Source organism: Cebidichthys violaceus, unplaced genomic scaffold (assembly GCF_023349555.1).
Source record: "Cebidichthys violaceus isolate CVI_PGR_0920_01 unplaced genomic scaffold, fCebVio1.0.p SCAF_35, whole genome shotgun sequence".
Taxonomy (NCBI): Eukaryota; Metazoa; Chordata; class Actinopteri; order Perciformes; family Stichaeidae; genus Cebidichthys; species Cebidichthys violaceus.
The window spans coordinates 1,962,028-1,989,855 of NW_027176539.1; the positions used below are offsets into that span (position 1 = coordinate 1,962,028).

Sequence of the window (27,828 nt, forward strand, 5' to 3'; positions counted from 1 at the left end):
ACCGCCGCGGCAGTTTCCGGTTGAGTTTTTCCCTGTTTGAGGGACTAGAACTCCCAGCTCCTCCCTACCATGATAATAACACCCGAAGAAGAAGAAAAGAAGATTCCTCCGAACGAAAACTTCGAGGATTGACTTCAGAAGAAATCTGGATCCTTCTTCTTCTTCTTCTTCTTCTTCTTCTTCTTCTTCGGTCGACAGCGGGGATCCACATTCCGATTAAATGTGTTAGTTTGGGTCATAACCGCAGAAAGTTTTCCTCGTTCAACCGACAAAACTCCGGGTGAGTAAAAGTTCTTAGTTTGGGAATAAAGTCCACAGTCTGTAGAGACGGACGCTTATTTCAGGACTTCAGAGTAAATGGAGCGTAATTACAGCAGCTTGTTGCGTGTTTGTGGCTCCGAGCTGAGACTAATCTCAGGCGGCCATTACTACCACCACTGATACATGTTGGAGCAGTACTCACAGCTGTACTACAGTAACAGTACTAGTATCACTGAGTAGAAATACTCTGTATAAAGAAAAAGTTCTGCATCCAAAATATTAAAACTTAAAAAGTACTAAAAGTAAAAGTAGGGAGTTGATTAGTTCTAGAGAGGTGAAGTCCCGCCCCCTTTCCGGTTGACCACCATGGGAACTTTATTTTGGAAAACATATGTTCGGCAGTCAACCATAGACTCTATATGAGAAGCGGACGTAGTCATCTTGACGTCACTCGTGGACATTTTGATGCTTCCGAGTTCAGCGATTTCGCCGTCGCCATCTTGGTTTTATTTTGCAACCAGGTGAGCAGGAAGTGACCATATTTGGACTTGAGGAAGAGTGACGTAGAGACGCCATGTACGTCTCTGGTAGAGAGACCTGTCAATCACATGGTAGCCCCGCCCTAAAGCATAGTCTGCTTTATCATCGTGACGCCTCTCAGTGGTTTGTGGACGGCCATTTTGAAGCCTTGAGTTTGGCGTTTTGGCTGTTGCCATCTTGGCTTTTTTGCAACCAGTGAACAGGAAGTGACCATATTTGGAAGGACGGCTTTATTTCTGCTGGATTATTTTACAGCAGCGTAGTATAGATATTTAGCATGGCAATAATGTATTGATACAGGAGCGCCATTGGTTCCATTGACCTACATTGTGGTGAGTTCAAGCTCCAATCAGGAAAAATAAGTATTGGACGAAAGTAGATTATAACCATAGACTGTGTATAAGAAGAGGACATAGTCATCTTGACGTCTCTCGTTGGTTTGTGGACATTTTGATGCTTCCGAGTTCAGCGATTTCGCTGTCGCCATCTTGGTTTTATTTTGCAACCAGGTGAGCAGGAAGTGACCATATTTGGACTTGAGGAGTGATGTAAAGACGCCGTGTACGTCTCTGGTAGAGAGACCTGTCAATCACATGGTAGCCCCGCCCTAAAGCATAGTCCGCTTCATCATCACGACGTCTCTCAGTGGTTTGTGGACGGCCATTTTGAAGCCTTGAGTTTGGTGTTTTGGCCGTCGCCATCTTGGCTTTTTTGCAACCAGTGAACAGGAAATGTTCACTGGTTACATTACATGTTGATTCATATTTTGTATTAATAATCTGAATCTGCAAAGTAATTTGCATTCAGTTATTAGATGAATGTAGCGCAGTAAAAGTACAATATTTCCCTCTGAGGTGTCGTGGAGTAGATATATAAAGTATCAGAAAATATAAATACTGCAGTAAAGTACAAGTACCTCAAAATTGTACTTAAGTACAGTACTTTAGTAAATGTACGTAGTTTCTTTCCACTGCTGCAGGCAACAAAAACTCACTACTGTCAAATGTTGTCTCGCTGTGAACTTATCCGTCGCTGCACTACTATCAGTGTTAGCTCAGAGGAAGGAAGGAAGGAAGGAAGGAAGGAAGGAGGGATCGAGGGAGGACCATGGGGTGAATGATACTGAAAGTCAAACCACATCTGTGCAGCTGTTTCTTCTTCTGTGGTAGAACGTCGTCTGTATATTCATGTGTATATATGACAGCGGTGAAGCCACTGAAACTGAAGAGAGAGTTTGTGTTTTCTTTTGTCGGCTCTGTGAGCGAATGTTTAATGTTGAACAATGCTTTAACCTTAAAGAGACAGTACAGATGTTCTGTGTGAGGTTCTCCTCCACAGTCACTGTTCTACTACAGTGCATGAGTTCATAGAACCAGACAGGAGAACAAAGTTCTGCTGTGGATGTGTTCTAGAGTCCTAAAAGAACGTCTCTCAGTTGAAGTGAATGCTGTATTCAGGATGTTCTCTGCTCCTCACCTCGCTGTCAGACGGACCTTTCTGTTATCTCTGATCTCTACAGAGACACCAGACTCCATTCACTAAAACACTGATTCTACCTCTACAACACTGATTCTACCTCTACATCACTGATTCTACCTCTACAACACTGATTCTACATCACTGATTCTACCTCTACATCACTGATTCTACCTCTACATCACTGATTCTACCTCTACAACACTGATTCTACATCACTGATTCTACCTCTACATCACTGATTCTACCTCTACATCACTGATTCTACATCACTGATTCTACCTCTACATCACTGATTCTACATCACTGATTCTACATCACTGATTCTACCTCTACATCACTGATTCTACCTCTACATCACTGATTCTACCTCTACATCACTGATTCTACATCACTGATTCTACCTCTACATCACTGATTCTACCTCTACATCACTGATTCTACCTCTACAACACTGATTCTACATCACTGATTCTACCTCTACATCACTGATTCTACCTCTACATCACTGATTCTACCTCTACATCACTGATTCTACCTCTACAACACTGATTCTACATCACTGATTCTACCTCTACATCACTGATTCTACCTCTACATCACTGATTCTACCTCTACAACACTGATTCTACATCACTGATTCTACCTCTACATCACTGATTCTACCTCTACATCACTGATTCTACCTCTACAACACTGATTCTACATCACTGATTCTACCTCTACATCACTGATTCTACATCACTGATTCTACCTCTACATCACTGATTCTACATCACTGATTCTACATCACTGATTCTACCTCTACATCACTGATTCTACCTCTACATCACTGATTCTACCTCTACAACACTGATTCTACATCACTGATTCTACCTCTACATCACTGATTCTACATCACTGATTCTACCTCTACATCACTGATTCTACATCACTGATTCTACCTCTACAACACTGATTCTACATCACTGATTCTACCTCTACATCACTGATTCTACATCACTGATTCTACCTCTACATCACTGATTCTACATCACTGATTCTACATCACTGATTCTACCTCTACATCACTGATTCTACCTCTACATCACCTCTGTCTGGCAGTGACTCTGTGTTGTTGAGGCTTCAGTGGATCTGAACTCTTTAAATCACTAAAATCACTGTTTAGTGAATGGAGTCTGGTGTCTTTGCTCCTGGACTGGTACGTCTGTCTGTTCATCCAAACTTAGAACTAATAAAGTCTAAAGCAGGGTTTGTAGCTGGAGGTTCCCTTTTTAAATATATGTGAGAAGACAATAAGTTGACGTAGAAGTCGATGGATAAAAGGGTCAAGATGAACCAGATCCAGGCCTCAGACGGGGTCTTCATTTTGACGTTTGCATGGAGATGTTTGGCTCAAGATAACAGAGTGTCTAAGTATACGGCTTGTTGAACCACATTCAGGAAGTGTTGTTAGTGCAGCGTGAGCGTTTTTGGAGATTACAGATTGATTCTGCTTTCCATTGTTGGTGTGATTTCCTGCAAAACGAGGTGTTTTCACACCTCGTTCTCGAGGCGCTTCCTCCAGGGTTGCACAGTGTGACCAATCACCTGCAGGCTCTGACTTCTTGTCCTGCTGCTGCTTTTATTTCAGTCCAGAGCAGCAGAAGCAAGAGAGCAAATGTACCGTGTGGATCTGTGGGTTGTTTCTGCGGTGCCTCAGTGAACCGGGTCCCGGTGTCATCCGTGGTGCTGGTGGTTCAGAGCGTGTGTTTGCCCTCAGCCTGACACACCCAGTCTGTTCCAGAGGCTGGTTTAAGCTCCTTACTGTGTAATCACACACACACACACACACACACACACACACACACACACACACACACACACACACACACACACACACACACACACACACACATGAGCTGCCTCTTCTACTTGGCCCTGATCAGAACAGACGTCTCAACAGGAACCGTCCAGCTTCCTCTTTGGTTCGTTTGCAGAGTTTAAGTTTGTCCAGACTACTTCATGTTTTCATTCCTCCCTCTGGTTCATGTGTTCATGTGTTCATTCCTCCCTCTGGTTCATGTGTTCATGTGTTCATTCCTCCCTCTGGTTCATGTGTTCATGTTTTCATTCCTCCCTTTAGTTCATGTGTTCATTCCTCCCTCTGGTTCATGTGTTCATGTGTTCATTCCTCCCTTTGGTTCATGTGTTCATTCCTCCCTCTGGTTCATGTGTTCATGTTTTCATTCCTCCCTCTGGTTCATGTGTTCATGTGTTCATTCCTCCCTTTGGTTCATGTGTTCATGTTTTCATTCCTCCCTCTGGTTCATGTGTTCATTCCTCCCTTTGGTTCATCTGTTCATTCCTTCCTCTGGTTCATCTGTTCATTCCTCCCTCTGGTTCATGTGTTCATGTTTTCATTCCTCCCTCTGGTTCATGTGTTCATGTTTCCATTCCTCCCTCTGGTTCATGTGTTCATTCCTCCCTCTGGTTCATGTGTTCATGTGTTCATTCCTCCCTCTGGTTCATGTGTTCATGTGTTCATTCCTCCCTCTGGTTCATGTGTTCATGTTTTCATTCCTCCCTCTGGTTCATCTGTTCATTCCTCCCTCTGGTTCATGTGTTCATGTGTTCATTCCTCCCTCTGGTTCATGTGTTCATGTGTCTGTCCGTCACTTTCAGTTTCTCGGCTGGCTGTTGAGAGGTGACAGTGGGTCACATGACCTCCTGTCTCCTGCTTCCTCTGCTGTTGGTGTGAATCATTAATGAGCTCTTCAGTGGAGGACTCCTCTCTTCTCACTTCCCCGTTTCAAAAGAAGAAACAGTGTTTCACAACCGACCGCACCTATTTATACCTCCTCTACTTTAACTGAGACTCTGAATATTCACTGACTTCTCTGAAGTGTCTTCAACAAGCGTCATCGTCCAGTGATGGAAACACTTCAGCTGAGGGAGATTAATGCGTGATATCAAACCAACAGGGATCTGGACAGCTGTTCAGATGTACTAATGTACAGAACATGCAGTTAATGATCAGTGATTCTACCTCTCAGTGGCTGGTGTGACAGTTTGAGGAGAGACTGAGTGAATAACAGGAATAAAGAAGAAGTGACCACAGTCATGTTTTCACAGTTCACTAACTGTGATAACCTGACACAACAGGAAACTAACAGAGAGTCTCTCGTCTGCTGCTGAGGAGAAAGCGTGTGATTTCAGAAGGTCTTCATGTGTTCACAACACGTTCTGTTTATTAGAGATCAAACGATGACCATGAGGTTCCTTTAATGTGAGTGTTGTTCAATGATTTACTCCTGTGTGAAGTCAAGTACTTTGTCAAAACATATTGAATATTTTTCTGAATTATAAATATGTACTAACGATGCCTAACTTTCCAAGAAGTTCCATTATTTATTTATTTATATATTTGAATTATTTATTTTATGTATTTATATATATTATTTTATTTATATATATATTTAAATTTTATTTATTTATATATATTATTTATTTATTTATTCATGGATTAATTAATTTATGTGTGTGTGTGTGTGTGTGTGTGTGTGTGTGTGTGTGTGTATATATATATATATATATATATATATATATATACCTTTATTTCTGAAATAAGAGGAAGTCGTATGTTAGCGTAGCATCGTCTCTGTCTGAGCTTCTTCTTCTCTGGTGTTCAAACTCACTTTGTAGAATTCTCTGAGCGTGTGTGAGCTCGTGTCAGTCGTCCAGCTCCTCACTGTGTTCAGAGAGCTCAGACCTCCACAGAGACCAGGAAGTGACAAAGTACTGGGTGGTTCTGATCCAAATGTATTTGACGGGTTCTTCTTTGGCTCATGTTCCACTCTACCATCAAGTTTAATTAAGGCCAATAGAACAACAAACAAACAAACAGACAACATTAAATGTGTTTATATAGTTACTGAATATATGAACCTTTTAGTTTAGTAGGAATTTAATCGTGCGTCGCTTTTAGTCTCACATGAACACAGGAAGTGGTGCTCTTCAGCCTCTTGTGGCCAAACTGAGTATTACAAGAACAAACGATTCACCTGCAGAGGAGAGAACATGATTCATTCGTTCTCATAAGATGGATCTCCAGATGTTCTCTCTCCTCCACCTCTCGGTGCTGGACGTCCGTCTGCACAGCAGCAGGTCTGACCCGCTCTGACCCGCTCTGACCTCTGACCCGTGCACACGCTCGCCAGCTTTGTGCTGTGGATTGTTTGAGCGGCCGTCACTTCTGATTGCAAAAGGTTTTTTGATTGTTGGCCGTCGGTGACGTTCCAGCAGTCAGCAGTCAGCGGTGTGAGAATGCAGAGCAGAGCCTGCAGCTCCACTGATACACAGAGGTTCATTCACGCTTACTTCACTGTGCTACACTACATCTGCTTCATGTCAAACTAACCTCTCCTGGAATTAGTTACATAAAACATCCCTGATGCATGATGGGAGCAACATTCATGTATAGTTTCACACGGTGTGTGTGAAGTGAAACAATGAGTCTGCAGCTTCACACGCTGAAGCAGCACCATGTGCTCAACGTTAAATGAACTAATAGTCAGGACGGGTCTGATTCACATGGAGATGTCTCCACACACGGCGGTGAGACATCGAGCTGGACGTCAGACAGACGCTTCCCTTGTTGGTTGATTGTGAGGAAGCTGCTTTAAAGCCACAAAGAGGAACCTGGAGATCTCTGTGAAGCTTCTGCTCAGAGCCGAAGGTTCCTCTCGTTCTTCATCGCGGGGTTTAAGTGTAGTTAATGGTTAACGGAGTGAAGCCAGAAAACGACGTTCATCACGGCCTGCAGGTTGTGTGCCCTCACTAAAGCTTCATGTGTTAAAGCTGCATTCTCTCTAGTGTCCACCAGGGGGCGACTCCTCTGGTTGTATTGAAGTCTATGAGAAAATGGCTACACGGTGATTGACAGGTCTCTACCAGAGAAAACCACGTACAACATAAAACACAGCAGAGATGATATTCCTTGTGCGTGTTTGATAAAGAGCGACGTGTGCAGACAGACTGTGTAAACGTGATGGTTGTTCTCGTCCTCTGCAGCAGCAGCATGGCGTCCACAGTGACTTTAGAAGATGCCCTCTCCAACGTGGACCTGCTGGAGGAGCTGCCGCTCCCGGACCAGCAGCCCTGCATCGAGCCCCTCCCCTCCTCCGTCATGTTCCAGGTCTGTTAGGAAGAAGCTTTGTCTGCTCGCTGACATCTTCTTTTACTTTCCATTCATCACTAAGTCGCTGTGACGTCCACTAGTCAACAGAAGGTTATTTTGGATTCGGTGGAAGACGGACAGACATGGAGACGTTTCATGTGCTGCAGGTTCAGAGAATACAAGTAGAATGATCAATAAATCAATAAAGAAGGACGCTCTGAGTGCACAGAGCTCCACAAAGAGTGTCTCCATAAGAGATCAATAATGTCTGAATCTGCCCCATTATTCAAATCCACTCTGAAGAACCTACAACAACCACTTGTTACGATAGGATATCAATATTTCCTGGAAAGATCCTGTATAGCTCAGTATATATCAACGTGAAATAGTCCCTAAATAAAGTACTTTTAACCGCTTGTCTGTTATGCCAGAGACACGTTATAATATGCTCGTTATATACCTGTTTTATATCTGTTATAATCCCGTTTTATGCCTGTTATTATATGCTGGTTATACGCCTGAGACAGACCCGTTTTATGCCTGTTATAATCCCGTTATATGTTATTATATGCTAGTTATACGCCTGAGACAGACCCGTTTTATGCCTGTTATAATCCCATTATATGTTATTATATGCTAGTTATAGAGCCTTTGTATGCCTGTTATTTGCCTCATCAGGGTCACTGTTGTAACGTAACCTGCCATCTTCCCACAGCCCAACTTCAACACCAACTTTGAGGACCGAAATGCGTTCGTCACCGGCATCGCCAGATACATCGAGCAGGCCACGGTCCACTCCAGCATGGTACAGCAGCAGGGTCACACTTCTACTCTACTCTATTCTACTCTCTGACCTCAGTAGTGGCTCGGTGGGCCTCGATGAATTCCACCAGGAATACTGGGTCTTTGTGTCTAATTAGTGCTCGGGCTCTGAATCAAACAGCACTTTGTATGAAGGCAGAAAAGAAGCAGTGGAGCATGGGTGTTGTAGTCCGTGTGTGTGTGTGTGTGTGTGTGTGTGTGTGTGTGTGTGTGTGTGTGTGTGTGTGTGTGTGTGTGTGTTTGCAGGATGTGAGTCTCTTGATCTTCTGACTGGTTTTTCTTTGTTGAACTAGAATGTGATGTTGGAGGAGGGGCAGGAGTACGCCATCATGCTGTACACCTGGAGGAGCTGCTCACGAGCGATCCCACAGGTAATAACCAATACTACAGGTAATAACCAATACTACAGGTAATAACCAATACCACAGGTAATAACCAATACTACAGGTAATCACTAATACTACAGGTAATCACGAATACCACAGGTAATAACCAATACTACAGGTAATAACCAATACTACAGGTAATCACTAATACTACAGGTAATCACGAATACCACAGGTAATAACCAATACTACAGGTAATAACCAATACTACAGGTAATAACCAATACTACAGGTAATCACTGATACTACAGTTAATAACCAATACTACAGGTAATCACTGATATTACAGGTAATAACCAATACTACAGGTAATAACCAATACTACAGGTAATAACCAATACCACAGGTAATAACCAATACTACATGTAATCACTGATACTACAGGTAATAACCAATACTACAGGTAATCACTGATACTACAGTTAATAACCAATACTACAGGTAATAACCAATACTACAGGTAATAACCAATACCACAGGTAATAACCAATACTACATGTAATCACTGATACCACAGGTAAACAATGATACCACAGGTAATCATTAATACTACAGATAATCACTGATACCACAGCTAGTCACTGATACTACAAATGTTGTATTCACCTGTAGTGTCTCCTGTTAAATCATCATACTTCATCTGGAGCTGAAACAAGAAAATCAATTCTCTTTATTTTAGTAATTTTCTCAGCAGAAATGGGTCCAGCTTCTAGACTCTCTGTGACTTGAGGATAATTTGCTTCATGAGGTTTCCTTTCTTTTCTATCATTTGTTCCCGTCTCAGGTGAAATGTAACGAGCAGCCCAACAGAGTGGAGATCTATGAGAAGACCGTAGAGGTTCTGGAGCCTGAAGTCACCAAGCTGATGAACTTCATGTACTTCCAGGTGAGTTATATTCAGATGAAGCTGTTATTCTGACCACAGTCACAGAAACCTAACGTCTCCTCTGTCTGTCTCTCTCTTTCTTTCTCCCCCCCCCCCCCCCCCCCCCAGCGTACAGCGATAGACCGTTTCTGTGGAGAGGTCCGGCGTCTCTGTCACATTGAGCGCCGTAAGGACTTTGTCTCCGAGGCGTACCTGCTGACTCTCGGGAAGTTCATCAACATGTTTGCCGTGCTGGACGAGCTGAAGAACATGAAGTGCAGCGTGAAGAACGACCACTCGGCCTACAAACGGTATTAAACTGCATGCACTGACACACCACAGACACTAGAGGGCAGCAGCGCTCAGCGTCCATAAAGATAGAAGCTTTGAAACTACAGTTCCCATCATTTTGGGGATGTAAACAGGACTTTTAGCATTTCTGTTTTTAATGTTCACATTGATGTGCAGACTACTATCATGAATTAACCCTTTTCCATTTCCTGCCGGTGTGAATGTTTGAATTAAATCCAAACCTTTTGTTATCTTCTCTCAGAGCTGCTCAGTTCCTCAGGAAAATGTCTGAGCCTTCGTCCATCCAGGAGTCTCAGAACTTGTCCATGTTCCTGGCAAACCACAACAAAATCACTCAGGTTGGTCAGAAGAACTTCAAACTGTTCATTCAATATTTGCTCCAGTTTTCTTGCCCGTCTATCATCAGAATGTTCTTCATGTTCAGCAAAGCGAGTAAAGAAAAGAGAGTTTCTTAGCAGAAGTCTAATGTAGTAATCTGTGTTTTGTGTACAGTCTCTGCAGCAGCAGCTGGAGGTGATTAATGGATACGAGGAGCTGCTGGCCGACATTGTCAACCTGTGTGTCGAGTACTACGAGAACAAGATGTACCTGACTCCCAACGAGAAGCACATGCTGCTCAAAGTAAAGTGCACCATTGCTTCTGTTGATTCCACCGTCATTGACAGTAATGGACGCCCTGCACACATAACCACTGCTCCCCTTCCTAGGTGATGGGGTTCGGCTTGTACCTCATGGATGGAAACAGCAGCAACATCTACAAACTGGATGCTAAGAAGAGGATTAACCTGACCAAGATCGACAAGTTTTTCAAGGTATGGAAGACACATGATGTCAAATATAGACATGTGAACATGTTCAGGTTGTATTAATTCACCACACTGTTTTCTTCCTGCTCACCATAAATCATTTTTAAATTACTTTTTATTTACATTAAAATATCAGCCTAAAAACAAGCTGTTAATGTAACTACAAAGCTAAGAATCTGTCTGTGTGTTTTTCACATATCTCGAGATCCGTTCTTCCAATCAACTCTGCACTTGGTGGGTTTATTGATCCGGACCGAAGGAAGTGCAGCGTCCAATGGGGTGTAGTTTGGACACATGGTCGCGCTATGACAATGAACTATATAGCGCCAAACGAATTTATCCATATAAGCCACGCCCTTCCTTCGGCCATCTTGGTTTTGATAAATTAGTGTTGCTCTTATGACGTCTGGTGTGTGTGTGTGTGTGTGTGTGTGTGTGTGTGTGTGTGTGTGTGTGTGTGTGTGTGTGTGTGTGTGTGTGTGTGTGTGCACTAGGGTCAGTGTGGAGGCTGATGTGCAACTCAAAAATTTAGTTTTGGTGATAAGCTTGAATAAATCCAGTAGTTTGAAGGAGATGTTTTCACATGAATATGAAATAGATATTAGAGATGAATTATGATGTTTAACTTCACAACACGAGTTCTAAGAACATTATTATGTCTTGGTGTTCACAGCAACTGCAGGTGGTCCCTCTGTTTGGTGACATGCAGATCGAGTTGTCCCGCTACATCAAGACCAGCGCTCACTTTGAGGAGAACAAGTCCAGGTGAGAGGAACACACACACACACACACACACACACACACACACACACACACACACACACACACACCTTTGGTCTGACCAGAACGTCTCTGTGAGCCTCAGTCATTGAATTATTATATTCAATCATTTATTTATCAAGAGTTGTGCACATTTTTACAGACTGGCTTTTAGGTGATGTCGTCACTTTTCTATTTTATTTTTATTTGTTGATTTTACTAAATTATTTATTTGATTTATTTTATATATTTTGTATCGACGGTCTCACTGATCTTTGATCACTTTGAACTGCACTAACATGAATGTACAAATAAGTTTAAAGAGCTTCCTTCTCCTTCTTCTTCTCCATCTTCTTCTTCTCCTCCTCCTCCTCCTCCTCCTCCTCCTCCTCCTCTATTAATGTGTGTTTTCTCTCTCCCTCCAGGTGGACCTGCACCTCGATATCCAGCAGCCCTCAGTACAACATCTGTGAGCAGATGCTTCAGATCCGTGACGATCACATGCGCTTCATCTCGGAGCTAGCTCGCTATAGCAACAGTGAGGTTAGTGTGAAGATCACCGATCCTTAAAGAGACAGTAGAGACGTTCTGTAGTGTGTCCGTGTGAGGTTCTCCTCCACAGTCACTGTTCTACTGCAGTACATGAGCCTTTAGTGAATCTGAACTCTTTAAAACTCTGAAGTCTTTTAGGAGTCCACAGCAGAACATTACCTTGGAGCTGGTTCTCCCGTCTGATGCTGCTGAAGAGCGGATCAGCACATTACAGCATATGTTCACCTTTCTCTCAGATATGAGCCCATTTCAAAAATGAAAAAGAGATTAAGTTCATCCCACCACCTGTCTGCTTGAACTAGTCGACCTCGAGAGCTCTCTGCTGTTTGGTGTGTCGTCTCGCCGGTGATGTAACGTTCAGCAGATGTCTTGTTGGGTTGTCAGGCGCTCACATTCCACTTTGGTTCAGAAGTAAAATGTAACGGACTGGATCAGGGTTGTTTGATGAAATGTGTAGAATGTGAAAAGTCACTTTAATCGTCACATCCTCTGTGCTGCACTGTGACTTCACTCATTACGCTCTCCTCAGAGGCCTGTTCTGTGAGGTCATGGTTTGATGGTTGGGTGTGTTGATCTGTGAGGTCATGGTTTGATGGTTGGGTGTGTTGATCTGTGTCATGGTTCCAGGTGGTGACGGGTTCGGGGCGTCAGGAGGCCCAGAAGACCGACGGCGAGTACAGGAAGCTGTTCGACTTGGCCCTGCAGGGCATCCAGCTGCTGTCCCAGTGGAGCGCTCACGTCATGGAAGTGGTGAGGAAGACAAAGAGTGGAGCTGTAGTTCAGACTGACTTTACATTTTCCAGTTTCCAAGTTCTCCAACAAAGGTCATCAAGTTGAGTTAGGCGTTTTTTTGCTCCATAACTCGTCTTCTTTCAGACCAGAGGAGATAAAACATTTATTTTACTACTTTGTCTGTTTGCGTCTGTAGATTTCTACTAAATTCACCAAAAGTTACCATTACATAATACCTCATTTGCATATTTAAACATTTTAAAGCATTTCAGAGAGCTTGTAATACAATAAACAATCATCTGATATCTATGAGTTAAGATGCAGTTTCTCCTCTTCAGTGTTGTTGTTGGTCGTGGCTTAATATGAATTATGTTTTGATGTTGGTTCCATCTCTTAAAATATTTCCCAGTACTCGTGGAAACTGGTTCATCCGACCGATAAATACTCCAACAAAGAGTGTCCCGACAACGCCGAGGAGTACGAGAGAGCCACCAGATACAACTACACCAGCGAGGAGAAGTTCGCTCTGGTGGAGGTCAGTGATGACGTCATCCTCCTCATCCTGCTCCTCTTCATCACGTGTTAGGAGTCGTCTGGTTAAACGCGTCGTGTGTTTTGCAGGTGATGGCGATGATTAAGGGGCTGCAGGTGCTGATGGGACGCATGGAGAGCGTGTTCAATCACGCCATCCGTCACACCATCTTCTCGGCTCTGCAGGACTTCGCTCAGGTGACTCTGCGCGACCCGCTGCGACACGCCATCAAGAAGAAGAAGAACGTCATCCAGAGGTACGGGGGGGGGGGTCTCAGCCGCGGGACCGATAACGACGTCACCCCAAACGCGGTCGTGCATTTGTGAACAATCAAACTGTGTTTGTGCTCCGTGTGCAGCGTCCTCCAGGCCATCAGGAAGACGGTGTGTGACTGGGAGACGGGCCGGGAGCCTCACAACGACCCGGCGCTCCGCGGAGAGAAAGATCCCAAGGGCGGCTTCGATATCAAGGTTCCTCGCCGAGCAGTGGGCCCCTCCAGCACTCAGGTCTCTGCTTGTGAAACCGTCATAAAGCTGTTTAAACTCCCACATGGCGCCGCAGCGTGAGCCTCCACAGAACGGAGGATCTTTAGGATCCACAGACGTGTAAATCGTGTTTTTAATCATTTAACTATTTAACAGTCACATGATTGTGCGCCGGCTTCACTACGGCGAGTATAAACTGAGCTTTAACTTTAACAAATTGAAGATAATTTATTTTACAAAAATTTGAAAATGTACAGGATCTGGTTACTTCTTTTTAAACATTTAGAATAAAGTGATTTTTATGACAAATCACAATTTTAAGCTTTAGTTTGATTCTTTTTCATGACAGAGGCGTTCAGCACACATGATGTGTTTAAGGACCACCAGAAAGTTGGAAATCTGACGATCGTGTCCGTTTTTACAGATTCTGGTTATGAAAAATGTTGACGATTAAAAAGAAAATGTGCTTTTCAAAGCCACCTCAGGTTTTGGGGTTCAGAGGGTTAACAACACATTTCCTCTCGCTGTCCTTTCCCACTTTAACTTAGGCTCATGAAGCTCACACGGCTCAGTTATCAGAGGAGAGCGATAATATGAGCTCTGCCTCTTTTGTTCTATTAATTAGCCTCAGAGCTGAATACTAATCATCTGTGCTTTATGGTGTGTGCCGTCATTTCTTTTTGTTAGCAGCACAAACCACACAGATTCATCAGATTAGAGCTCCGTTCCCAGAACTAATCTGTATTCCAGGTGCAGACCTGTGAAGCTAAACGGTCACCGTCTGTTTATCTCCCCGAATCAACAAATGGAGGTCATGAGAACGGGTCAGAGGGTTGTAGCTAAAAGGTTTGCTGTGATGGAAAGAGCAGAAAAAAGAGAGGAGACACGTTCCTGTTAAAAGTGCTTTTTAATGACGTCACAGAGATTAGAATCCAGGAGTTAACGGACGCGTGATGAAGCTGATGAATCCACCGGATGATACAGAGCTCACCACTGGTTCCCTCCACAGCTAAATGTGTCAAACACAGACCTGGTTTCACACATCTGAACTAAAACCCATTCATGTCCTCGTCCGTCCCTGCAGCTCTACATGGTGAGGACCATGCTGGAGTCTCTCATCGCAGACAAAAGTGGCTCCAAGAAGACTCTGCGCAGCGGCCTGGAAGGCCCCACCATCCTGGACATCGAGAGGTTCCACCGCGAGTCCTTCTTCTACACACATCTGCTGAACTTCAGCGGTGAGTGAAGAGGGGAGAGAGAGAGAGAGAGAGAGAGAGAGAGAGAGAGAGAGAGAGAGAGAGACACAGACAGACAGACAGACAGACAGACAGACAGAGCTGGTAACGCTGAGTTACATTGTGTAAATAAAGTTTTATCGTTACCCGTCAGTGTAAATAAAGTTTTATTGTTAACCGTAGAGTGTAAATAAAGTTTTATTGTTACCCGTCAGAGTGTAAATAAAGTTTTATTGTTAACCGTAGAGTGTAAATAAAGTTTTATTGTTACCCGTCAGAGTTTAAATAAAGTTTTATTGTTAACCGTAGAGTGTAAATAAAGTTTTATTGTTAACCGTAGAGTGTAAATAAAGTTTTATTGTTAACCGTAGAGTGTAAATAAAGTTTTATTGTTAACCGTAGAGTTTAAATAAAGTTTTATTGTTAACCGTAGAGTGTAAATAAAGTTTTATTGTTAACCGTAGAGTGTAAATAAAGTTTTATTGTTAACCGTAGAGTTTAAATAAAGTTTTATTGTTAACCGTCACAGTGTAAATAAAGTTTTATCGTTAACCGTCACAGTGTAAATACAGTTTTATTGTTACCCGTCAGAGTTTAAATAAAGTTTTATTGTTAACCGTAGAGAGTAAATAAAGTTTTATTGTTACCCGTCAGAGTTTAAATAAAGTTTTATTGTTAACCGTAGAGTGTAAATCAAGTTTTTTTAACCGTCACAGTGAACAGATGAAGAGTTTCTGCTCTGTTCTTCCTCCTCTTCCTCTGTGCAGAGACCCTGCAGCAGTGTTGTGACCTCTCTCAGCTCTGGTTCAGGGAGTTCTTCCTGGAGCTCACGATGGGCCGCAGGATCCAGTTCCCCATCGAGATGTCCATGCCCTGGATCCTCACGGACCACATCCTGGAGACCAAGGAGGCGTCCATGATGGAGTGAGTACCTCCTGAAGAATCCTTCTGATGGATTTGATGGCTGTTATTCAATAGTTTCATGTGATGGTCCCAACACAACCACTCTCCGGTAGAGACCTGTCAATCAGCGTGTAGCCCCGCCCCCTAAATCATCCCCTCTTTATGGTGTGTTTGACTCTAAATGGAGCATAATGTACTAAATGAACATCATGCTGTATTGAAGAAGACTGTAAACTAGAGATTGAGACCATAAACTCATGTTTACAATGTTTACTGAGGGAATAAATCAAGAGAGAAGTAGAGTCATTTTAGACTAGACTTCTACACAACCAGAGGAGTCGCCCCCTGGTGGACACTAGAGAGAATGCAGCTTCAACACGTTAAGAACTGAAGAACTTTAAAGAACCGGAGGTTGTCTCTCTGGATCAAACGGGTTCTCTAGAGTGTGATTGGACGGTTGTGTGTCATTAACCGTGTTTTGTTTCTTCTCGTCTTTCATTGTTTTTAAAAAGGCTAAAAATGGGATTAAGTGTAAATGTTGTCATGTGAGTTTTAAATCTTTCCTGCAGGATTATGTGTTGATGGGAGCGAGGAAGCTTTTCACAGAAGCCATTAAGCATCAACCGGCACCAATCATCAGTGCTGTAGTTCAACCATCTACATGTTTAATACTGACGGGAATCAGTTTCAGGAACCAAAGCGTATTTCTGTCTGACTGCACAGTAAAGAAACACTTGAGACGGAGAACCTCTCGTCTAAGGTTCTCCGCTACACAAGTTTCCAGTGCGGTTCCTCTAGTCTTCCAGACCGAGGAACTCATGAGGAACTGGTTTGTGCTCGACTCTGCAGGTACGTGCTGTATCCTCTGGACCTGTACAACGACAGCGCTCACTACGCTCTGACCAAGTTCAAGAAGCAGTTCCTCTACGATGAAATCGAGGCCGAGGTAATCGGAGTACTTTAGTGTGACGGAGGAGGTCCTCCACCTCAGTCTCTGTGTTCTTTAAGTAAAGCTCCCTCACATCTAATACACACAGAATAATTATATATATATGGTGTCATGAAAACAAACGGTTAAAATGCTGATATGTAGTTGTTTTGATCAGTACTGAAGTTGGTTAAAACGTGTAACTCAGTGTCAAATAATATTAACATCTAGTGTTTTTATAGCAGTTTTAATAAAAGGCCATTTCTGTCCTTTGACAGAATGCTTCTGAAACGTTAAAAGAAGTGGTTTGGTTGGTCGTCTCAGGTTTAACGGTGTTCATTTGATCCTCTTGTGTTTCAGGTGAACTTGTGCTTCGACCAGTTCGTCTACAAGCTGGCTGATCAGATATTTGCCTACTACAAGATCCTAGCAGGAAGGTAGGTGACGACGTGTTGTTCTTCTACTTCTAGTCACCGTGGTTCTGGTTCTAGAGAGATGGAGGACTTGATGTTCCAGAGACCACCGTCCTGAACCTGCTCTGATGGGTGTGATTGTGTACCAGTGACTGAACTCTCCTCTGTTTCTGTGAATCTCTCAGTCTCCTGCTGGACAAGCGTCTGAGGACCGACTGTAAGAACCAAGGGGCCAACATCCCCTGGCCGGCCTCCAACCGCTACGAGACGCTGCTGAAGCAGCGCCACGTCCAGGTACACCACAACAACAACAACAACAACAACACAACAACCACAACAACAACAACAACAACACAACACAACAACCACAACCACAACAACACAACAACCACAACAACAACAACACAACAACCACAACAACACAACAACAACAACACACCACACCGAGCCTCTCTCTGTCTGTCTGTCTCTGTCTCTCTCTCTCTCTCTCTGTCTGTCTGTCTGTCTGTCTGTCTGTCTGTCTGTCTCTCTCTCTGTCCTCCTCCCTGTGTCTCACTAACTCCTCTGTGGATCTCAGCTTCTAGGCCGCTCCATCGATCTGAACAGACTCATCACTCAGAGGATTTCCGCCGCCCTCTACAAGTCTCTGGAGCTCGCCATCAACCGCTTCGAGAGCGAGGACCTCACCTCCATCATGGTGCGCCTCACCTCTGTCTTTCACAACGAATCACTGTTGTTTTCTCTGTGTAATGCACTGTTTTCATTGTGTGTGTGTGTGTGTGTGTGTGTGTGTGTGTGTGTGTGGTCAAAAGGAACTGGAAGGTCTCCTGGACATCAACCGCATGACGCACAAGCTCCTCAGTAAGTTCCTGACCCTGGACAGCATGGACGCCATGTTCCGAGAGGCCAACCACAACGTGTCGGCGCCGTACGGACGCATCACCCTACACGTCTTCTGGGAGCTCAACTACGACTTCCTGCCCAACTACTGCTACAACGGCTCCACCAACAGGTACACACACACACACACACACACACACACACACACACACACACACACACACACACGTTATAGCCCCTGATGTTGGTTTCTAATGAGTCTCTTATGGATGCTTCCAGGTTTGTCCGCACCGTCCTGCCGTTCTCTCAGGAGTTCCAGAGGGACAAGCAGCCCAACGCTCAGCCCCAGTACCTGTACGGGTCAAAGGTCAGGACGCTGTGTTTAGTTCTGTACGCTCTCGTCTTCTGTCACGTTGATGGACAGCGCGTGTGTGTGTGTGTGTGTGTGTGTGTGTGTGTGTGTGTGTGTGTGTGTGTGTGTGTGTGTGTGTGTGTGTGTGTGTGTGTGTGTGTGTGTGTGTGATAGAAAAAAATAGTTGGGTTTTTTTGTATATTTTTTATTGTAATTTTTGTTATTATATATTTATGTTTCTTTTCAACGGACTAAAACAAAAGTTTAATTCAAATTCACGAGACAACTGAATATAAACAGGGCTAGTGGACGGATGACAAAGAGTACGTGATGATATTAATAATATATAAGAGTAAAGTATGAGGCTATGATGATATTATGAGAGTATGATGATATTAATCATAGGACTAGAGTATGAGGGACTGAAGAGCGGATCAGTGTGTTTGGTCTTCTCCGTGACGCCTTCAGGGCTCCATGAGTCCCATCAGCGGATAAAGAAGCTCGGGGCACAAACAATGCTGCGCTGACCTCAATCCGGTAGATTCACGCTGGCTCGCTGCCAGACAGCTTAGCCAGTGTCCTCATCTCGTGGTCCTGGGTAATTATGTGTCCGGCGGTCTGCGTGGACAGGAGGGGGGGCGGCCGCGCGATGCCGGCGCGCTTGGCTCCGTCCCCGCTGCTGCGTCTGGGAGCGAACGGGCGGCCGGATCCGGACGCGTCCCGGTGGACGGAGGCGACGGCGAGGCGGCGGCCGTCGGGGGCGGAGCACGCGGCGCGGAGGCACCCCCACAGCAGGATGCCGGCGATGACCAGCAGCAGGACGCAGCAGGTCAGCCACACGCCCACGGCGAGCTCCCAGCCCGCCCGGTCGTGACCCTCGCCGCTGTCGCTCGGCGTGCTGAACAGTTGGCACTGGTCTCGCGCCGGGTTGGCCGCCTGGCACGTCACGCACAGGAAGTAGGCGGTCTGCGGCAGCAGGTTGGCCAGGTGCGTGCTGGTCTGGCTGACGGGGATGCGCTCCTCGTGCATGAAGCTCTTGCGCTTGTAGCCCATCATCAGGTTGTTCCAGTTGGGGTCGTACATGACGCTGTAGAAGGTGTCCAGGCAGCCGGGGGACGACGGCCAGCTCACCCGGGCCGAGGTGGCGGACACGTTGTAGACCGCGACCCCCATGGTGCCAGGCGGTTCCCGGTCCTCCGCCTGTCAGCCGTTCGCTCGGGTCTTTGTGTCCTCACGGTGTGGACCTGAGACAGAAACACAGGCAGACAGTGAGGAAGCGTCTCTCTCAAGTCCTCATTTTAGAGTGAAAACAGCAGTTTGTCAGCGTTGTGTCGCCTGTTTGGTGTTTTTGATCACAGCACCTTTTAATAAAGGCAGATATAGACATCAGAGTCCAGATATGAGACTAAATATCGTCTCAGATTTTGGATGTCGTAATGTGACGTTGTCTTTTTAAAGGTACGAAACTATGTGAATCAGTACGATACCAAAGATACGATACTGTACAATAAGATTAGGTTCAATGAGATGCGACAGAAGTTCAGAACAACAGCCGGTGTGATCATATTAACGTTCTGATGGAGGACAGAATGAATACGTTGGGTTCTGATTCAGCCTCCGGTGACTAAATGTTCTACGATATGGTCACGTCGTCATCGAGGTGTTTGGTCCGAAGCGTTCCTCCGTGTTTACGTGTTCTCCGTCTCAGCGCTGGTGTCCCGCCGGGCCGTCACACAAAGAGCATAAGCGGTGAAAGAAGAATCTCTGGGGATAATAAGCATGGTATGAAGGATAATCTGAGTGCAGAGAGACGCACAGATGTTCAGCATCATGACCTCATGCAGAGGCTCAACCCAACGAGTATTAAGACTCACAGAATACCGAACAATAGTCTGACACATGGTGGAGACGACGCAAGACAAAGACATAAGATTTCATCTTCAGGGAACCAAGTGAATGACATCAAAACTGAACGAGTGCTCAACAAGATGCGTTCAAAGAACACGGTATTTTAAACAATCATTCAGGAGTAAAATGCAGCTTTTCACACGTCTTTCTGTTCCGTCCGCTGTGAAACACAATGATGTATGATATGGTAATGATATGTATAATATGGTAATGATATGTATGATATGGTAATGATATGTATGATATGGTAATGATAGATATCATATAATATGGTAATGAGCAAGTTTATGAAGAGAATAACTAGAAGTGTGACTCACCAGAAACACAGGCGACACGTGTTGAACGAACCGATCCGTCTCCAGAGAGACGTCCTCTACGCTGCTACACACTCATTCCACACTGCTGTGTCTTTGTCTCCGCTGTGTCTTTGTCTCTGCTGAGTCTTTGTCTCTGCTGTGTCTTTGTCTCCGCTGTGTCTTTGTCTCTGCTGAGTCTTTGTCTCTGCTGTGTCTTTGTCTCTGCTGTGTCTTTGTCTCCGCTGAGTCTTTGTCTCTGCTCTGTCTTTATCTCTGCTGAGTGTTTGTCTCTGCTGTGTCTCCGCTGTGTCTTTGTCTCTGCTGAGTCTTTGTCTCCGCTGTGTCTTTGTCTCCGCTGAGTCTTTGTCTCTGCTCTGTCTTTATCTCTGCTGAGTGTTTGTCTCTGCTGTGTCTCTGCTGTGTCTTTGTCTCTCTGCCTCTCTAGTGAGAGTGTCTGGATTAGAGCAGTGAGGAGAGAGAGAGCTTGTGGATTTTACACACGTCAAATGGGTCATTGTGAATATTTAAATAATCATTCTTGATAATAATATATATTTTTCAGTTATGATTTTTATTGTCATTGTGTTTTACAGATTTATACACGCACTAAATAAACAAATAAATACATATAATACAATAAAGAATATGTAAATAAATACATTTTAAAATTAATAAATACAAAAATTAAATAAATGGACAATATGAAAATATATTAATTCAAACATACATACATAATATGTAAATAAATAAAAATATGTAAATATAAATATTTAAATCAAATAATATTTAAACAATCACATTTAAAATAAATATATAATATGTAAAAACCAGCAGGTACAAATAAAACATTACATACGTTAACATTTGAACTACAGCAGAAGAAACAATAATCATTCATAGATGATAATCTGGTGACAGAGTAGAGCAGGAGGCTGAAGAGTCCAGTTGGTCCGTCTGTGTGAACAGCTGCTGGCCTGATTGTCTGAGGATGTTCATGCTCCCCAGAGGACGACTCCTCGTGTTCACTAGAACACGACAGCAGGCAGAGCTCTCTGCTGCCCCCTTCAGGAGAAGATCACAGGCTCAGAGCAGAAGAGTAACAGTTTGTTACTCTTCTGTTTATTAAAACATCTGGAGCGCCTCCTGCTGGTTTAGGGAGAACCGGCTTTGATCTTCATCATCCTCATCCCCGGGTCTCCTCTCTCCTGCAGACCTTGAACCTGGCGTACAGCAGCATCTTCAGCACCTACAGGAACTTCGTGGGCCCCCCCCACATCAAGGTCATGTGCCGGCTGCTGGGATATCAGGGCATCGCCGTGGTGATGGAGGAGCTGCTGAAGGTGGTCAAAAGCCTGGTGAGTGTTACAGTGAGGTGTGAGGGGGAGGGGCTTCTGAGGTCACCAGCCTGGTGAGTGTTACAGTGAGGTGTGAGGGGGAGGGGCTTCTGAGGTCACCAGCCTGGTGAGTGTTACAGTAAGGCCATACAGCATTTGTAATTAAACCATCGTCAAAGCGACACCGTTTATTACAGACAGAAGCTGTAAAAACAGACATTATCGTCTGATTTTCATCTTTACGACGGTCCTTGAACACATCACGTGTGAAGAACGCTTCTGTCATAAAACGCAACCAGAACTAAGCTTAAAATTGTGATATTTCATCAGAAACATTTTATTCTACATGTTCTCATTTAAAGATATTATTATTATTATTATTATTGATGATGACCTGTGGAGCTGCTGCTCATTGCTCTCCGTCTCTGCTGCAGCTTCAGGGAACCATCATGCAGTACGTGAAGACTCTGATGGAGGTGATGCCCAAGATCTGCAGACTGCCCCGCCACGAGTACGGCTCCCCAGGTACCGACCGGTTCATCACTTTACACTTTATTACACTTCATTAGAGGAACTATGAAGTCTCTATGAATCAGAATATATCATCAGAGAAGCGAGCTGAGCGTTATGAACACAGCTGTGACGCGTCGTCTCTTGTTTCTAACCTTGAGGAGCCGCTGTGTGTTCCAGGTATCCTGGAGTTCTTCCACCACCAGCTGAAGGACATCGTCGAGTACGCCGAGCTGAAGACGGTGTGTTTCCAGAACCTCAGGGAGGTCGGCAACGCCATGCTGTTCTGTCTGCTGAGCGAGCAGAGTCTGGTACGCTTTGAGTCAGCAAACCTGCTTCATGTCTTCAACTCAAACCAGATGGATTCTATCTGCAGAGCGTTCCTCAGGAGGACGCTCGCTTCATGTTAACCGTGTTCTCACTCGTGTGTTTTCTCTCAGTCACAGGAAGAAGTCTGTGACTTGCTTCACGCTGCACCTTTTCAGAACATCCTTCCAAGAGTCCACGTCAAAGGTGAGAACCAGAGAGAGAACGTCTGGTTCTTCAAGAGTTTAAGCAGCATCATTCAATGATCAAACGTCCCGTTGTGTTTACATTCCAACCATCAGCAGATCAACGATTCATTTAAATTACAATGAATATAGAAGTTCAAACAGCAGTTTGCTCAGTTTTTGCTCAAACAATCTGCTGGGGAAGACCATGGCATGTGGTCAAAAGCTCTGGAAGAAAGCTGCAGTAGTGAGTGGACCTTAAGATCGATTCACAAATATCGTTCACACCAAACGCGTAGATACAAAGTAGGTTAGTTTGGCGTGAACACGGCATAAGATTCTGAAAACTGTAGTGAGGCAGAACGGTGGTGTGTTTAAGGGACTGACTGATAATACGCCGTGTGAGTGTTCACGTGATGGAGGAACAGGTCCCAGATCTGTTCAAATCTAAATGATCTCCAGACTCATCCTGTGTTGTTCCTCACTGTGTGCAGAGGGAGAACGTCTGGACGCCAAGATGAAGCGCCTGGAGGCCAAATACACGGCGCTGCATCTGGTTCCACTGATAGAACGTCTCGGCACTCCACAGGTACGACGAGACAGGAAGCTGTCAGTTTAAAGACAAATGTCCACGAGGGTTCAGTTCTTCTGTCGGGTCCTCGAGTGTTTGAGTCTCCCTCTCCGGTGTCGACCTGTCAATTACTGTGTAGCCCCGCCCCTAAATCATCTCCTCTTTATGGTCTGTTTGACTCTAAATGGAGCATAATGTACTAAATGAACATCATGCTGTATTGAAGAAGACTGTAAACTAGAGATTGAGACCATAAACTCATGTTTACAATGTTTACTGAGGGAATAAATCAAGAGAGAAGTAGAGTCATTTTAGACTAGACTTCTATACAACCAGAGGAGTCGCCCCCTGGTGGACACTAGAGAGAATGCAGCTTTGAGACGCTTCAACACCACCGATTCGTCTCACTTCTCTTTCAGCAAATCGCCATCGCTCGTGAGGGCGACCTCCTGACCAAAGAGCGTCTGTGCTGCGGTCTGTCCATGTTCGAGGTCATCCTCACGCGGGTCAGAGGCTTCCTGGACGACCCCATCTGGCGCGGACCGCTGCCCAGCAACGGAGTGATGCACGTGGACGAGTGCGTGGAGTTCCACCGTCTCTGGAGCGCCATGCAGTTCGTCTACTGCATCCCGGTGGGAGCCCACGAGTTCACAGTGGAGTGAGTCACACACACACACACACACACACACACACACACACACACACACACACACACACACACACACACACACACACACACACACACACACACACACACACAGCTACAGAACATGTGATTTAACCCTCTGACCCCCGGTGAGGAGCGGTTTAGCTCCAGAGGGAGGAAGTGTTTGACCCGCTCCGTGTTCTCAGGCAGTGCTTCGGAGACGGCCTCCACTGGGCCGGCTGCATGATCATCTCTCTGCTGGGTCAGCACCGACGCTTCGACATCCTGGACTTCAGCTACCACCTCCTGAAGGTGCAGAAACACGACGGCAAGGACGAGGTCATCAAGAGCGTGGTGAGTCCTTCCTTTGTATTTCACCATAGAAATGAGGACCTCTAGGGCTGCTTTTAACCACTGTTGACTGAACAGTTTATTATAGCTGCTGAGGTCCAACTGACAAACACATCATCCTCAGATCTTTGTGTTTCTGCCTCGTCTCCTTCCAGCCTCTGAAGAAGATGGTCGACAGAATCCGCAAATTCCAAATCCTCAACAACGAGATCTTCTCCATCCTGAACAAGTACCTGAAGTCTGGAGACGGAGAGAACATGCCGGTGGAACACGTGCGCTGCTTCCAGCCGCCGATTCACCAGTCGCTCGCCAGCAGCTGAGCGGCCCAGCGGACCAGAGAGAGAGAGTTCCAGACACTGTCGTCATTACCAGGCGACCCACCGATATTCCTCCTCCTTCACTGTGGGTCTCCAGCAGCACCGGACCGTGACATGTAGGGAAGTTGGGCCACATTTCTGTCAGAATTATAATTTTTTGTATTCACTTGTGCCTTATCAGATATGAATAGATAATTCCCTTTTTAGGATGAACTATTCTGTGTTTTATACGAGCAGAGAGAGGTTTTATTAGAGGTGTATTTAAGGGTGTGCGGTGGTGGAGTCGTATTAGAGGGTGGAGGTAGCTCGTCTGAACATGCATGCTAATAATAAACATTTTAAAGGAAGATGAACAGTAACGACGCTCGTACTCCTGTTAAGCATTTATTCACTGTGCCTTGTTTTAATCATTTTAATTCAATAAATATGTAACAAATCTGTTGGTTTCATCTCCGGAGCTCTTCATGTAAACGCTACAAAACAAAAGTTCAGAACGACTCCCAACAAAAAATGTTTCAAGTATCACGAAAACTCAAAATCATAGTGACTGTCAGCAGGACCTGATATAGAATATATATATATATTAAAACCTTAATCATCATCATCATCATCTTGATTTATAGAAAGGAAGTCAGTGCATGAGTATGCGTGTACATATAACAAAAGGGTTCTTTTTAAAAAACAACTCATATTTACAGCTACAGAGGAGTTCTAGCTGATGACCAGTCTGAGAGAAGTAAGGCAAATCAAAACGTTAGTACAATCCGCTGGTCCGGGTCAGAGTCAGAGTCCGGGTCTGGGTCAGAGTCCTCACGCGGCTGATTGTCGAGTCGGCGGGCGGCCGAAGCGAGTTCAGTGCTCCGACGAGGACGCCGTGGCCCCGTTCCTCCTGGAGACGCTCTCAAAAGGCAGACCCATCTCCCGGTCCTCGCCGTCCTCGCAGCTCAGCAGGTCGTAGTGGGACGCCGAGCCGTTGGCGGCGGGGGACGCCCGCTCGTCCTTCCTCATGGACACGGCGAGCGCCGCCAGGCTGACGCTGACGTCCTTGAAGGCGTGCAGCAGGAAGATGCCCACGATGATGGTGAGGAAGCCGCTCAGCGTGCCGATGACGTCGTCGGCGCCCATGTGGCCCCACTCCTTGAACAGGATGGCGGAGCAGGTGAGCACGGAGGTGGTGAAGAACACGTAGTAGATGGGCGTCACCAGCGAGGTGTTGAATATGTCCAGGGCCTTGTTCAGGTAGTTGATCTGCGTGCTCACGCAGGCCACCAGGCCCAGGAGCAGGATCCACGCCAGCGGGTTCCTCGCCACGCTCTTGCCGGCGATCGCCTCCTTGATGGCGATGCCCAGCCCTTTGACGCAGGACACCGACAGGGCGCCGATCACCGAGCAGATGGTGATGTAGACCAGGATGTTGGTCTGACCGTGACGGGGACCCACCACGAAGATGAAGATCAGCGCCACGATGACCACGAGGGTGGCGAAGATGAAAAACCCTGAGAGAGAAAAGAGGGAGTGAAGAAGGGTTCACTGGATCAATATCTCAATATTAAATATTAAAGTCTAGTCTCTTCAAATCATGCACAGCAGGCTTCATTCTAATAGTTGTGAAGCGTGACTCAGAGGTAATCTCTGGAGTCCAGATGGTTCCGTACCCGGGTCCACCAGCTTCTTGGCCATGTGCTCCAGGCTGCTGATCTCCTCCTCCTGAGGCGCGTGGATCACCATGGTGGTGGAGCCCAGGATGCTGAGCAGACAGCCCAACTTCCCATGGAGGTTCAAGCGCTCCGTCAGGAAGTAGGAGGACAGCACGGCGCTGCAGAGACGGTTAGTAGGTAGTGGTTAGTCATAAACTAGTTGGTTAGTTAGTATAGGTGCAGCGAGGCGTCCGTACCTGACCAGCACGCTGAGCGCTCCCAGTGGGGTCACCAGGGTCGCCGGAGCAAAGGCGTAGGCCGCGAAGTTGGCTGCTTCACCAGCTCCCACTGTCAGGATTAAGACTCATGAAGTTAGACTCACGGTGGAGGTAAACAGTGAGGTGAAGGAGCCTCCAGTGTAAACATGGGTTTGGTTCTTTGGGTCAGAAGACATCCGGGAGTCTGAACATCTCTCATATTAATGAATAGTTTAGATACTAAAACACAGTTGTTGTTTTTTTTTTTTTTTATATATATATATATATATATATATATATATATATATATATATATATATATATATATATATATATATATATATATATATATATATATATATATATATATATATATATATATATAAATAAAAGCTCTTCACTAGTCATGTGATCAGTGCTCTAAATACAGTTGTTCCTTACTTGATAGTAAACCACCCCACCAGAGCCACTCCTTCAGATACGCATGACCACCCTGACCTGCGCGCGCGCACACACACACACACACACACACACACACACACACACACACACACACACACACACACACACACACACACACACACACACACATTATTAGAAGTGATTTGAAGTTGTTAGGAAGAAGAAGAACCAGTCCGGTCTCAGGTAACCAGACCGGTCTCAGGTGTGTCTGCTCTACCTGCCCGCATGGAGCCCTTCCTGGCCAGCCGCAGAAGTCCTTTCTTCTTGAGGATGAAACTTCCTCCGATGAAGATGCTGGAGCTGACGGCCAAACCCAGACCCAAGTAGAAGTCGTACTTGCCCCGGTCCTGACCCATAGTGAGGCTGGATGTGTCGTTGTGGTGGTGGTCCGTCACATTTACCAGCGGACAGAGATGATCACCAACAGAACAGTTCTGACCAGACACCTGAGACACGAAGAGGAAAACCATCATGAGAGGACGGCAGCACATGTTGGACCGACTAGTCCCAGACACACACACACACACACACACACACACACACACACACACACACACACACACACACACACAGTCTCTGAAGTGAGTCTGATTCATTAACACAACATTGTGCAACTCTGTCAACAGAACATGTGAAGACTAAGAGTTCAGGGTGTGACTCCAGTGAGGTCACTGTGACTGTTCACAGAGAC

The 27,828-nt window shown here is 45.2% G+C and overlaps 3 protein-coding genes across 3 annotated transcripts; 1 reads left to right on the forward strand and 2 right to left on the reverse strand.

Annotated features, from left to right (window-relative positions):
• cyfip1 (cytoplasmic FMR1 interacting protein 1) lies at positions 1-25,219 on the forward strand. The gene is made up of 31 exons (XM_068725522.1): positions 1-280; positions 7,330-7,453; positions 8,151-8,240; positions 8,551-8,628; positions 9,428-9,529; positions 9,638-9,819; positions 10,062-10,158; positions 10,313-10,441; positions 10,528-10,632; positions 11,300-11,391; positions 11,811-11,928; positions 12,565-12,687; positions 13,079-13,204; positions 13,291-13,457; positions 13,560-13,707; positions 14,771-14,924; positions 15,689-15,845; positions 16,674-16,770; positions 17,113-17,189; positions 17,351-17,459; positions 17,743-17,862; positions 17,978-18,177; positions 18,285-18,372; positions 21,773-21,916; positions 22,330-22,420; positions 22,586-22,716; positions 22,846-22,918; positions 23,391-23,485; positions 23,887-24,125; positions 24,320-24,467; positions 24,620-25,219. The coding sequence occupies exons 2-31, from the start codon at positions 7,337-7,339 to the stop codon at positions 24,782-24,784; spliced, it is 3,762 nt and encodes a 1,253-aa protein (XP_068581623.1). The 5' UTR covers positions 1-280; positions 7,330-7,336; the 3' UTR covers positions 24,785-25,219.
• On the reverse strand, positions 18,892-19,530 carry LOC137883851 (fibronectin type III domain-containing protein 9). Its single transcript, XM_068725516.1, has one exon. It carries the CDS (start codon positions 19,528-19,530, stop codon positions 18,901-18,903), a length of 630 nt encoding a protein of 209 aa, XP_068581617.1. The 3' UTR covers positions 18,892-18,900.
• nipa2 (NIPA magnesium transporter 2) lies at positions 25,153-27,502 on the reverse strand. The gene is made up of 5 exons (XM_068725523.1): positions 27,355-27,502; positions 27,117-27,173; positions 26,676-26,766; positions 26,437-26,597; positions 25,153-26,277 (listed from the first exon to the last, which is right to left on the reverse strand). The coding sequence occupies exons 1-5, from the start codon at positions 27,491-27,493 to the stop codon at positions 25,634-25,636; spliced, it is 1,092 nt and encodes a 363-aa protein (XP_068581624.1). The 5' UTR covers positions 27,494-27,502; the 3' UTR covers positions 25,153-25,633.
• Positions 27,503-27,828: the final 326 nt, after the last annotated feature.

What these genes read in the sequence shown, in the direction of transcription:
- cyfip1 (XM_068725522.1), top strand. Translation starts at nt 7,337, where the DNA reads ATGGCGTCCACAGTGACTTTAGAAGATGCCCTCTCCAACGTGGACCTG. An exon ending in GACCACTCGGCCTACAAACG is followed by an intron (nt 9,820 to 10,061) that starts GTATTAAACTGC and finishes ATCTTCTCTCAG; the next exon opens with AGCTGCTCAGTTCCTCAGGA. An exon ending in AACGTCTCGGCACTCCACAG is followed by an intron (nt 23,486 to 23,886) that starts GTACGACGAGAC and finishes CTTCTCTTTCAG; the next exon opens with CAAATCGCCATCGCTCGTGA.
- LOC137883851 (XM_068725516.1), bottom strand. Translation starts at nt 19,530, where the DNA reads ATGGGGGTCGCGGTCTACAACGTGTCCGCCACCTCGGCCCGGGTGAGC.
- nipa2 (XM_068725523.1), bottom strand. Translation starts at nt 27,493, where the DNA reads ATGGGTCAGGACCGGGGCAAGTACGACTTCTACTTGGGTCTGGGTTTG. An exon ending in GAAGGGCTCCATGCGGGCAG is followed by an intron (nt 27,174 to 27,354) that starts GTAGAGCAGACA and finishes GCGCGCGCGCAG; the next exon opens with GTCAGGGTGGTCATGCGTAT. An exon ending in GCGCTCAGCGTGCTGGTCAG is followed by an intron (nt 26,598 to 26,675) that starts GTACGGACGCCT and finishes CCGTCTCTGCAG; the next exon opens with CGCCGTGCTGTCCTCCTACT.